A 13,193-nucleotide genomic window follows, 5' to 3' on the forward strand; every position below is an offset into this window, starting at 1 on the left:
GTGTGGCAGGAATGCCATGTCATCTAAGTGAAACATAAAGGGCCCAAAGGTGCGTTGACTCATGTGTCTGTCAGGGCTTTGTTACTTGAGAGATCCAGAAGTTGAAAAGTCCCCCTTCTCCTATCTCGCCAGCTGTTTGGAGAAGTCAGCCGGTGAAGCCGCTGCTTACTCTAACTAACGCGGTGGATACCGGAAGGTTTGGTGGGCTTTGCCCCTGAGCCTGTCCCCAAAGAGCCTCCCTCTATTCCTAGAAGCTGGCAGGCTTTCTTCTCCTCCTGCAAGTGGCAACCCGAATTCTGAGTTGAAAGTGAATCTTTGCCCTTGGCTCTTCTCCAGCATTCCTCGCTGAGCGAATAGGGATTTGGAATGTCAGAAAATAGAAGAGGGGAGGGGAAAAGATGTGTGTATGACTGTGAGTGTTTATATGTAAAAGCAGCTTCGTCTGGGAGGACTTAGGGAAACTTGACTTCCTCAGATGGCTTCCTTCTCATAAACTCTTGGTTCCTTATTTGTATTTTTGTTTTGTTTTGTTTTTTGTTTTTAAGTTGTTTAACCTGAATTTATCACGGCAGTTCTAAACCCCTTCCAGCCCAGTGGAGTCAAGCTAAGGAAAGAGCATGATTTCCAGAGCATTTCTGTTTCTTCCCTCTGGATAAAGTGACGGTAGTTCGTCCCAGGCTCGTCTCCGGCAGGATCCAAGGTCATCTTTCCTCTGGGATTTAATCTGGTGTCATCGGGAAACTAGACTCAGGTTTTATTGGGGAGCAAGTCTCAATAAGAAGTGTCCTTTGGGAGAATCAAGGACTCGATCTAGGCATACAAGGTGTGGCTCAGCACAATACCCTCCGTCGTGAGCTACCAGTCCCGAGCGCTTGTGGTTGAAGCTGGACTGCAAATATTGATGGAACACGCCTCTCAGACTCTGTTTAACTGTGGACTGGTTCAGAGCACAAGACTATAATTTACAGGGTGGCTTTTATCCTTTATTTAGTTCTATCCAAAGTCTTCTTGCATCAACTCAAAAGGAGAGATTCCGTGAGGGTAACCTGCAGGGGCAGTTTCCCAGCTTTGCGTGAAGAATCCAGTGGTTGAGTGTCTGCCTACATCCTGAGGAACCATGTCCTCTTTATATACCCGAAGTAAAGAATTCACTCGGAATAGGAAATCTCAGTCTGATTCTCCCCCAGCATCTCCTTCCCCGACTGCCAAGACACTCCGAGTAAGCAGCGTTTTATTTACGTATGTTCATAGTTGTGTTAAAGGTGGAGAATGTGTCTGTAACTTGGGGAGTTAGGTTTAGAGCAAAGGCATTTCAGAGCATGTGGGAATCGGTAGAGGAAGAAAGAAAATTTGCAAGTAAAGATCCCGTTAGCTTCTCTGCAGGAGGTTGTAGTTCATAATACTTACTGTAGTCTTAAGTAAAAGCAGATTTAAATATGTTAGACTTACAATTTCTGTCTTTTAGCTTTTACCCGCCAGTTGTAAGCTGCCTGGGAGTAAGATTTTAGAGTCCTTGTCACTCTTACAGGCGTTTCTTAATTTCTACGGTTATTTTTAGTTGCTCCCTTTCCTGTTTTTTTGTGGGTCAATACTATGTTTCTAGAGAAAAAGCTCCCAAATGTCCACAAAACAGTGTACATTAAACTTCAGTTATGTGCAGGCTCCTGGTGAACGTTCGTGTAGGCGTGTGTGAGCGCGAGTGTACCCTCGCCCGTGTTGTGTGCCCGCTGAGCCAGAGAGAAAGCAAGACGAGCGAGGAGTTACGGGCACTCGGAGTCGTTCTTCCTCCTCAGTCTAGAGATTTCATGCTTACGAAGTCAGAGAAAGAACCCCTGGCTGTTGACAGGCAGCCGTGTGGAGGTGTTGGTAGTGCCCCAGGCAGATCCACTTGAGTTTTTTTCTCGAGTGTGTGTTGTGGAAGTGACTCGCATCTGCCTTAGCGTCTTCCTCTGATGGGAACTGAGGATGCAAGGGCTGCTACCGCTAGCAGGCGATGAGGAGCCCCGATGGGCATATTAGGTAGTAGGCAAGGCACAGCTCCTTCTTGGGGAACAGGATGGTGCCCTGCGTGGAACCTACACAGAATAGCCAGCACGACGGCCGTAGCCGCCTTATTTGGGGAGCTGTGGGGGAAGTCTGCAAGGAGGCTGAACTGACTACTGCGTTTCTTTTGAGTTGTCTTCTGTTTGTTTTCGGCGTCTTTCTCATGGGATAGATTACCAGACAGTGGATTTGCTGTGTAACATGTGGGTCTGGAGCATCAGCTAGGGAAGTTCACCAGGATTCCAGAAAGATTTGGTTATAAAGCTCTTTCACTCGTGAGTTCTTTCTGTGACAGGACTGAGAAGCTCGAGTGTCTGTGTCACCGTTGTGGAGTTCTGGGAGTTTCACAGGCTGTGTCTTTCCTTTCTAAGAAGCCATCGATGAGGGGCGCCTGGCTGGCTCAGTCGGCCCAAGCCTGAGCTTGGTTTGGCTCAGGTCATGACCTCAGGATCCTGGGCTCGAGCCCTGCATGGGCTGCAGACTGAGCATGGAGCCTGCTTGGGGTTCTCTCTCCTCCCTGTGTCCCGCCCCGTTCACACCCACGCTCCCTCCCTCCTGCTCTAAATTAATCAGATAAATAAATAAACAAAAAATAAAAGGAACTGCAAACATAGTTATTAAAAAAAAAAAAGAACCAGCAGCAGCAGCAGCAGCCACAGAGGGCTTCCCCCTCAGCAGCCCTTGGCTACCTTTTGGTGGCTACCCCTGAGGTCCACAAAGGGAGCACTTTCACTTCAGTAGTGTTCGTTTGTTCTGTTCCCTCTTACACACCCAGCGGCACCTTTGGTGTAAAGAGCCCTTGTTAACATTTGTTCGCTGCTGTGACACAGTTCCTGGAGCTATGCGTGACGCCTCGTGAGCACTCAGCAGAATCTGCTTGGTGGCACACACCCCTTTTCCTTTTTCTCTTTGAGCCCATTTCTTCTTTATGGTTAAGTGCTCCTCTCTTCTTGTCTCGGTCCTAACAGCTGCCACCCACCCTTTCCACCCTCATTCCACCATCCCCCCATCCCTGACTTTTTAGACAGAGGTCACAGAGGGAGAGAATTCGAAAATTTGGTTTATGGGAAACCAGCGCGTGGACGGCCTTACTAAGGGACTGCCTCCCGGTTTCAGCGGTCAGCGCCCGTTGACCGTAACCAGCTTCCAGGTCCGCATGGCCTTAGGCTCTACTGTAGAGAATGGGGACTTTCGTTTATCATTCATGGTCCATTATGTCGCTTGTGTCTGTACGTCTGAGAGGGTGAAAGATACGCCAGACCGAGGGAGGCTGTTGGTACTAAAACTAAGACTCCTCCTGTAGCCTGTTTGCTCTCACGTCCCAGCTAATTAGGGTGCTGCGTCCCAGCTGGTTCAAGGCTGCGACCGTCCCTCCCCTCACTGCGTGTGGTGCTCTGTAACGGCTCGCGTGGCCATGGCAATGCTCGTAGGCCTCGGATGCCCGGCTACCTGCCTGGCTGCTGCTTCACTTCCCTTACCTCGTTCAATCCCCAGCCACCCTGAAGGGTGGGTGTTGCTGTCACCATTTTACATACGAGGAAACGGAACTACACGGAAGAGAAGTGGCTTACCCACCCCGTCAGCTGGTAAGCAGCAGAGCCTGGTCTCTGGCCTCAAAACCCGTATTTGTCCATAACGCTGGTTTCATGCCAGATACACTGGAAAGTTAAGGACATTCTAGAATCAAAGATGACAGTCAAAAGCTTGGGTAGCTGTGGGAATCCAAAATTTAGGCATAATGAGGACCCAGAAAACTACAATTGTGGAAAGAGGGAAGCAGTGTCTGCAGACCAAGGGGGGGAATTGGCAAGCTATACGGAATGTCCCACGCCTGATTCTAGAACCCTGGTCAGAGCATAGGGAACCGTGGGTCCCCCAGAGCCTGAGCCCTTGTGGCTACAGGTCTCCATATCTCTCTCAGAGGCAGAGAAATACTTGAGTGAGGTTGCTGGGAAGTGTCTGTGCCTCTCAGAGTTAAGGTCAGAACCTCTCTCTCTCCCCATGCAAACTTGACCAAGTGCACATTCACTTTTCTGTTAGAAATTGCACAAATGGCTCTGAAGCCAACATTCTTCAAAACAAATGATTGAAATTTTGAGCCAGCGTATAAATATTTGTGATTTTTTTTTTTTACTGTTGTTAAAGAGGCTAAATATTAAGTGTTTCCATATAAGGAAAATGCTTTCACAGGGAATTTTTAAATGATAGCCATTCACACGGGGAGGATATTTAGAACACCTTGCCCTTAGCCAGATGTTCAAGAAGCGGCATGTGCAAACTGTAAACTGCAGCTCAAACACATATGATTTTTAACTTGAGAAAACCAATAGCAGGATGATTTCTCAGTACTAGAAAACAAACTTGTCTTACCATACCTTTACTTTTCAACTCTCAACAGCTTCTGGTACTTTTAATATTATGTAATTCAGTGTTTCTGTACTCGATAAACTAGGACCATTTTAGTAATATAAAAATGTAATGCTTGCCTAGGGATTGTGCAACTAGTACCCTCCCTAATGAAAAAATCACTTACATGCAGAAGATAGCATGTGTCTTACCAGCTAAGATTCTACTTTCTCTAGTTTGTATTTCAAAAACAATATATTTCCATTCTCTGAACACAAAATTACACTGTTAAACATGGTCTTTAAAAAAACACCCCTCGGGATCCCTGGGTAGCGCAGCGGTTTGGCGCCTGCCTTTGGCCCAGGGCGCGATCCCGGAGACCCGGGATCAAATCCCACGTCGGGTTCCCGGTGCATGGAGCCTGCTTCTCCCTCTGCCTATGTCTCTGCCTCTCTCTCTCTCTCTCTCTCTCTCTCTCTCTCTCTCTGTGACTATCATAAATAAATAAAAATTTAAAAAAAAATAAAAAAACACCCCTCTCTTGGGCACCCTGGTGGCTCAACAGTTTAGTGCTGCCTTCAGCCCAGAGTGTGATCCTGGAGACCCGGGATCAAGTCCCACGTCGGGTTCCCTGCATGGAGCCTGCTTCTCCCTCTGCCTGTGTCTCTGCCTCTCTCTCTCTCTCTCTCTCTCTCTCTCTCTCTCTGTGTCTCTCATGAATAAATAAATAAATCTTAAAAAAAAAAAAGACACCCCTCTCTTTCCATAAGGAAAATATCCACCATCCATTCTTTTAGTGTCTCCACCCCCCAATCCCCCACTAAAATTACTATTCTAAGTGATATGCTCCTCATATTCCTGTTTTGGTTGACCCTGTATAGTGAAATATTTTTTTTTTTTTTAACGAGTCTTTTGGCTTTCACACTAGGTTCACACTAGTTCAATATCTTTTTGTCTGTAAAATTTGGGGAGCTCCCTGAGTAAAAGATCTACTCATCTCTGATTTTGTACCCAGGGAAAACAGAACAACTTCCAGATTCATTCAGATTTTTTTTAAGATTTTATTTATTTTAAAAAAAAAAAGATTTTATTTATTTATTTGATATAGAGCACAAGTGGGGTAGAGGGAGAAGCAGACTCCCCACTGAGCTCAGAGCCTGCCTCAGGGCTCCACACAGGCCTGGATGACGGACTCAGTCCCAGGACCCTGAGATCACTACCTGAGCGAAGGTCAGACAGCTAACCGACTAAGCCACCCGGGTGCCCCAATTCACTCAGATTTCTAATGGGAACCACACCAGCTATCTATGTATAAGAATTTGAAGGCTTAGCCGCTGTTCTCACACTCTGAAGCAACTACATGAGGTGCAGGGTTCACACAATTAGTAGAACAACTTCCTTTTGATGTATTTTTCCAACATTGAAAAAGTAAGAATTCTGAACTACAAATACATTACACACCTCTAGCTCTTGCTTTTTAATCACCATTTATATGATCGGGTCTCAAGTATATAAATTCTGTTAATTTAGAAATTAGTCAATTTAGATGGTTTAGCAGTTCTAAATCATCTTGAAAACAAGAGCAAGGTAATCATTGGTCAACTGCTCTCAAATTATTATTGGTAATTTAGCAAAATATCTTTCAATACAATCCAAAGATAACAAAATACAAAAGAATGTCCACATTGTAGGGCTTTAGCTGATATTACATTGAATAGTCTTGAAGTAAGTAGGTCATCAGCCGAACCCTGGGAATCTTTTAACTAGACAGATTTTTATTGAATTGGTTGGTATTTATGATAATAGGATTGGGCCTGCATCTATAAAACAAGATCAGTAGCATTTTCCCCATTTAATCTGGATTGCTACTCCTTCCGGATTTATATCTCAACTGAAAATACGGAGATTTTTCACAAGGTTTCTCTCCCCAGCAATTAACATAAATAAAGGGAACAATTAACCAACTTGTTTTGTTTTATAACCAGCTCTACAAACTAATGAGAGAGCATTTGATAAACAAGTGAGTGATGAAGGATTTCTGCTTTCACGAGACCTTGTCTGTGTGGCCACTCGGGTTAGGAGGCTCCCCTCTGCCTCAGCATTTCAGACTGTCAGTACTGACGGTCGTTCTTTGCATGTCCTTTCTGCTCTCCTGTGGCAAACAGCAGTTTAGTGTATGATCTTACCCTTTTTACGTGTCATACTGCATCTGGGCACCACCAATCTGGAATTCATTTGTCGCTTTGCTTTATAATCCATTGTCATGAAATGAGAAACGTTTGTCTGGGTGAATAAGGCTAATTAACGGTGCAATCTGTTAACCATTTTTTTCTAATTAAAACCACTAATGTATCTTTTCTTTTTTTTTTTTTTATTTCATTCAAGAAAAGTCAATAGCAGTAATTCTATGACCCAATGAATCTTCTTCTTTTTTTTTTTCCCCCAATGAATCTTCTAAGCAAGTGTAGTAGAACCTGTAGAAACAAACACAGTTCCCCGTTTGGAATCTTAGCTATATAGTGGACTAGTTAACCCATGTTCTACAAAAAACTGGATGAGATGGCGTCTGAAGTCATGGTTTTTCGACCAAAAAACACTGGGAGTTTTGAAGGCATCACTCCCTTTCTGGGAGTTTCCAGGTGACAACACAGATGCAAGCCCAGTCCTACCTTTGGCCCTCCAATTTTCTGGTTCCATGATAAATGTTTATCAAGACCACCTCTATTTTGAATCTTCCCACCATTAACATTTCATGAGCATCTGCTGTGCTGTACACTGGAATTCAAAAATGACAGATACAGCCCTTGCCTTCAAGGAATTGACAGTCTAACTAGAGAGAGAAAAATGAAAATTGAGTACAGCGTGTTTTTTGTTTTAGAAGATCAGTCAAGTGGTAAATGAATTAGCCAGATGTTTAAAGAATAAAAGGGGCACCTCAGTGGCTCAGTTGATCGGCTCAGGTCATAATCCCAGGATTCTGAAGTGCCTGAAGCAGCCCTTCAGGCTCCCTGCTCAGTAGGGATTTGCTTTTCCCTCTCCCTCTGCCCCTCCACCTGCTTGTGTTTTCTCTCTCTCTCTCTCTCTCTCTCTCTCTCTCTCTCTCTCTCTCTCGCTTGCCTGGTCGCAAATAAATAAAATATTTTTTTTAAGATTTTATTCATGAGAGACACAGAGAGAGAGGCAGGGACACAGGCAGAGGGAGAAGCAGGCTCCCTGCGGGGAGCCCGATGTGGGACTCGATCCCAGGACTCCAGGATCATGCCCTGGGCTGAACGCAGGTGCTAAACCACTCAGCCACCCAGGCTGCCCCAATAAAATATTTTTTAAAAATAAAGAGCAATAGAAAATAGGTGGCCAAAGGAGGAGGAAATTGCATTACAAAAGTGGAAAAAAATATATGAGACAGTATAGGATTATTTTGAGAGCTACAGACCGGTGAGGCTAGAACAAAAGATATATTTAGGAATATAATAGGAAATGACACTAGGGACACAGCAGGGACCAGGTCATATGGGGCTCAGTATGTCATTCTAAGGATTTGGAGAGTTACCCTATAGATAACTTGAAAAGTTGAAGTAAAGTGGCTGTGATCAGAACTGCTTATTCAAGAGCTATTTCTGGCATCTATGGAGGCTGGATTGTAGAGGCAGGGTCTGAAGGTTGAGCTTGTTGCCCTGAATGCCATACTCCGGGTGAGAAGTGATAAGGGCCTGAACAGGGACATTCCCCAGGCAGTAGGGAGAAGCACTCAGCTACTTGGAAGGTAGGACTGACAGACGACGGGAACCGATGGGATGGGGGTGAGGATGAGCCTGTGAGCGGGCAGAGTGAGGGCCGACTCCCAGGTCTCGGGTCGAGGTGACTCAGCACAAGATGGCATGTGCGGGAGGGAACGGGACATGAAGTGGGGAAATGATTACACTTTTGAGAAGTCGAGTTAGAGGTTCGGAGCGTTCAGATGGTGATATCCAGGAATGATTTGGTCTAAAGCTCAGGAGAAGATTATGGGTCGAAAACACTGATACTTATGATTAAGCCACGGAAGTGGTGAGCTGGTCTGAGGAGCAGATGAAGCATAAGGAGGGAGCTGAGAATAAAACTTGGGGGCGGAGCAGGTGGTAACACCTAGCAGGTGCCCTGGCTTCTCCCCGTGGTTTTCCGGCCCGGGCACCGCTGGAATCCCAAGCAGGAAAGCAGGCGTGTATGTTGTTTATTTGTTTGGAGGTACTGTAGTCAACTATGGTACAGTGATGAGCTTTAGTTCCCAAAGAATCCAGAAATTTAGGAGGTCAGTTTAGGGTCAGTTAAGAGTTTACGGTTCTAGTTTCATTTTCTGTACATAATCAGCTGTGCAACCTGAGGTGGTTTTTCAAATTTAAAAAAGTTCCCAATTTGTTCAGTATTTTTTTACTTCTCTTTTTTGATCATAATATTTGTGTGAACAGACAACAATTATTGTCAGAAGACCCAAGGGAAGCAACTAGAGTTGGCTTTCATCTGCCTTTTACTCTTTTTCAGCCCCTTTTTTCTGTTCTAAACCTGTTTATTTTATGTAGTGAGTGGCAGTTATCCATCCGCAACGGAGGGGTTAGTTCTCATCACAGCCAGTCTGCTTAGGTTACACAGTGCAGGGAGTTTTACCAATGCGACGATTAGGTAAAGATACTCAAATTATGTCTGGACTTTAACCTTTATGGCTCATTATGAAAACAGTATTTTCATATAGGAGTTTTTTTTTCCATATAGGAGTTTTTATACTTTTGTGTTTATTAACTTCATACAGTTGGTTATTTGGGAGAGAGTATAACCATCCAGACAGTAAATAATGACCTTAAATGTCTGTAGGTTAGAAAGGGTAAGTAGGAATTGGCCTGGATTATCAAAATCTACAAATAATCAAAACCGTTTACTTGAGTGCCAAGGAATTTGTTTGAGCTTATTACCCTTGCAGCCAACAAGCATTGGCAGAGCCAAAGGACCAAAGAGCAATGGGAGAGAGGATGGAAAAACAGAGAAAACTGTAGTTAATATCGTTGCTAATACTCATCAAACATTCACTATATGCCAGTTGCAGTCCCAAGCACTTAACATCTGTTGTCTCATTTAGCGTTTTTGATAACATCATACACTGGGCACCATTTCCCCTACCTTACTGATGAGGACACTGAGGCACAGAGAAGTTAAATAATTATTTAAGGTCATGGAACAAGTAAATGCTGGAGCACTTAACCAGGGAGCTTGTGGCCAATCCACTGAAACTGCTGTGTCTCCGTTAAACAACTCCTAAATTATTGCTAATATCCCTGACCACTTAACCTATTTTGAAAAGAGAGATTGTGATCGTTAAACTGTATTTAAAGGAGGAAACCCCTTATAGAATAATTCAGGAAGAGACAAATATATATTAGTAAAAAGTCAGAATTTTGCGTCATCTCAAAGTAGTTTTATTATTTGTAAGTATCTGTGGTAAATGGTTGCTAAGGAGCAAAGATCTGCAATCTCCTTAAAGGTTGTAATCTAGAATTTTTAGTGTATTAATTGTATATAAGTAGTTACTCTAAAGCCATTTATAAGTGCTCAAAAATAGATCCTTTAAGCAAGGTCATTTCCCTTATTTTGTTTATACTATTAATTTGCTTTATAAAGTCTTTTTTTATTTTTTTTATTTTTTTTATTTTTTTTATTTTTTTTTTTATAAAGTCTTTTTTTAAAAAACAGATGGTACAAAGGGTCTCCAAATGGCTCAGTTGGTTAAGCATCTAACTCTTGATTTCGGCTCAGGTCATGATCTCAGGGTTGTGAGGTTGAGCTCCATGTTGGGCCTGGATACTGCTTAGTATTCTCTCCTTCTCCCTCTGCCCCTTGCCCCATAAAAAAAATAAATAAAGACACAAAGGTATGCTTGAATTCAGGACTTCCCAAATTATAACAAGTTCTGAATTCAAAGAGTCTGAATTACTGAAGCTTTTCTTATCCAAGGGACTCTTCTCCTGCCAAAAAATCAAGCAAATTGCAGTTACATTCCCCCTCCCAAATTTCTTCATTATAAAATATCTGTTTTGGGAGCAAAACTTAGCTCCCTAAATCCAAAGACTTATGCATATAAGGTCTATATGGGGGGTATGAAATGGTTTTAGTGGGAAAAAAATTTTTAAAGCTTCAATTATCTTTTAGAGCTTCCAGTAGCAGCACTCTGGGATAACTGTGGCCCTAACAAGGTCCCAGCTTGTGCCGGACTTCCTGCCAATCACTCATGATAGTGTCTTTCTTCATGACCTCCTAGCTTCAAACTCCAGACCATAAACCCATTGGGCCTGTTCTTTCCATGAAATGTTGCTGAAAATATCTAGTCAGAATTGGTCTCTCTCTCTCTTCTGGCTACTTTTTTATTTGTCGTATGTAGCAGAAAGTCTAGTGTTTGATCACTTTCTTGCCTCCTCCTCTGGTTGTTTTATGGATGTGCTTTTCGCTCTTCCTCAGAGGAGAGCTCTTTGGTATCAGAGGCCCATGTCTTAGATTCTGCACGTATCTATTCTATTCCTCCAAGTGTCATTCACAGAGCTGGGCACACAGACGCACTTAAAATATATACAAAGAATGAACACTGCTGCCTGTTTAGATCTGATCTCTCTGTTCCTACCCCATTTGGCCACCTGGAAAGGAGGTCAAAGGCCACACACTAGAAAATCCTATTTCTGAAATGTAGGCCAACCATAGGTCTTCCCAGGGCAATGGAGATAGCTGTCTATTGCAGTTTGCTAGTGCATCCATAGCTCTAAAATATGCCAGTTAATATTTTAGCTTCTATGGGGACAGAAAGAGAAAGGGCTAAGAGCAGAGGAAGCCCCTGAGTTTGTGTAGGACCTACTGAGAAGTAAAAAGGTTTACCTTATGTTATTTAGGTTCCCAAGTAATTATTTCCTCTTGAAATATGAGGTCTGGAGAGCCTCACTAACCCCTTTGCAAAGGTTTTGATTCATGGCCTCTTCCAAATTGGAAATAACTGCTGCCCAAGCAGGCTGCTATACAGTGACACCATTTAAAGAATATCCTTCTCTTCCCAGGCTTAATGGCTGAAAGAGTTGTTAGTGGTGGTCAGCAACGGCGCCTGTTGAAGAGCCTTAACAGAGGAGTGGGATGAAACTTCTAAATGTAGGACTTCTTGAATGCAGTACCTCACAGTATTTGGGGTGGGTGATCAGGCTGCTCTTCTCCCGTGTGCACTAAGCCTTGCTCTTTTGAAGCCTCTGAATGTATTTTATGGGCTACCGTTGTTTCAGGTGGCTGGGCACAGCAGTGAGGACCTAAAACTCTGAGTTGTGTGGACAGTAAAAATATGTTTAAATGTGAGAAATGTGACCCACGTGCGAGAGTCACAAGTTTTAGAGCTACTCATTCTCCTCGGTCATTTTCATCATGTATAGTATGCAGCGTGTGAAAGGCTAGAAAGAGAGTGTGCCTGAGCCTGCAGACACATTCATGGATAATAATACATATCCTCTTAAATATAAAATGGCTTTCCTTGGATATTTTAGGGAGACCTAAGTATATGCATATATTTCCTTCTATGATAAATGTGATTTGTGAGTTCCAAAAAAAACGGAGAAATTCTTCAGTAGCTAGGAATATCCACAAAGAAAAAGCACAGGCCTGCATAGAAAATAAGAACCGTGAAATTCCAATATTGAGGTAGCATCATCTATAGATACAACAAAAGATAACTACTTCTATAATTTAATAAATAATGATTTATCTTTTAAAATGTAGTGAGACGTCTAGAATAATGTGACGGGGCATTACATCATCTCAATTCTACATGCGATATTACATTGACTGGATAGTCACAACCGGGCAATGATATTTTTCAGAAATATTTATGATCCAGGTGCGCCTGGGTGGCTCAGTCGTCAAGCGTCTACCTTCAGCTCAGGTCATGGTCCTGGAATGCCCAGATCGAGCCCCAGGTCGAGTCGGGCTCCCTGCTCAGCGGGGATTCTGCTCCTCTCCTCACTTGTGCGTTGTCTCTTGCTCACTTGATCTCTCTCACTCTCTCTCTCTCAAATAAATACTTGTGATATAAACTGAATGTTAAGGGCTGTATTTGACTTTCTTGGTTTTGTTCCACCTGCGTTAATTAGGAAAAACAAATCAAAGAGTATAATATGATAAAGCTATATGCAATTTAATACTCTTTTTTTTTTTTTTTTGCAATTTAATACTTTTAAAAGCGAAATTGTGCTTCGAAGCGCACTCACCTACATGTGCAGCTGCTTGCATGGATGTACATGTTTCCCCAGTGCAAGACTGTGCCCTCAGCATTACTCTAGTTCTGAGTGCATATAATCACCTAATTGCAGCTGATTGGCCGTATACTATTGATGTTTCTTACCTTGAGGAAGCTATAAACTAGACTATGTTTTTCTTTTAAAGGGGGAGTCTAAAATGGTTGGGGAGGGGCAGCCCCGGTGGCTCAGCGGTTTAGCACCACCTTCAGCTTGGGGTGTGATCCTGGAGACCTGGGATCGAGTCCCACATCAGGCTCCCTGCATGGAGCCTGCTTCTCCCTCTGCCTGTGTCTCTGCCTCTCTCTCTCTCCTCTCTGTGTCTCTCATGAATAAATAAATAAAATATTTAAAAATAAATAAATAAATAAAATGGTTGGGGAGTATTTTATGGTTGGAGTCTAAAATGGCTTCCCAAAGAATCTGGCCTAATCTCCAGAGCCCAGAAATATGATGAGATGGCTCTCCTCTGATTATGTTATGTGACACAATTCCCCTTAGGACGGGGAGATTTTCTTGGGT

The 13,193-nt window shown here is 43.3% G+C and overlaps 1 protein-coding gene across 11 annotated transcripts in view; it reads left to right on the plus strand.

The window, feature by feature from the left end:
* Window positions 1-13,193, plus strand: part of PPP1R12B (protein phosphatase 1 regulatory subunit 12B) — a 204,882-nt gene that overhangs the window by 161,782 nt on the left and 29,907 nt on the right. Inside the window, exon 1 of one of the 11 annotated variants that reach the window (XM_026018031.2) lies at window positions 435-1,219. The exons of the other annotated variants lie outside the window; for them this stretch is intronic. Within the exon in view, the coding sequence (XP_025873816.1) occupies window positions 1,118-1,219 (102 nt within the window). The 5' untranslated portion in view covers window positions 435-1,117. Of the gene's footprint in view, window positions 1-434; window positions 1,220-13,193 lie in introns of those variants that run through there. 11 annotated transcript variants of the gene reach the window in all.

This window comes from Vulpes vulpes, chromosome 13 (assembly GCF_048418805.1).
Source record: "Vulpes vulpes isolate BD-2025 chromosome 13, VulVul3, whole genome shotgun sequence".
Taxonomy (NCBI): Eukaryota; Metazoa; Chordata; class Mammalia; order Carnivora; family Canidae; genus Vulpes; species Vulpes vulpes.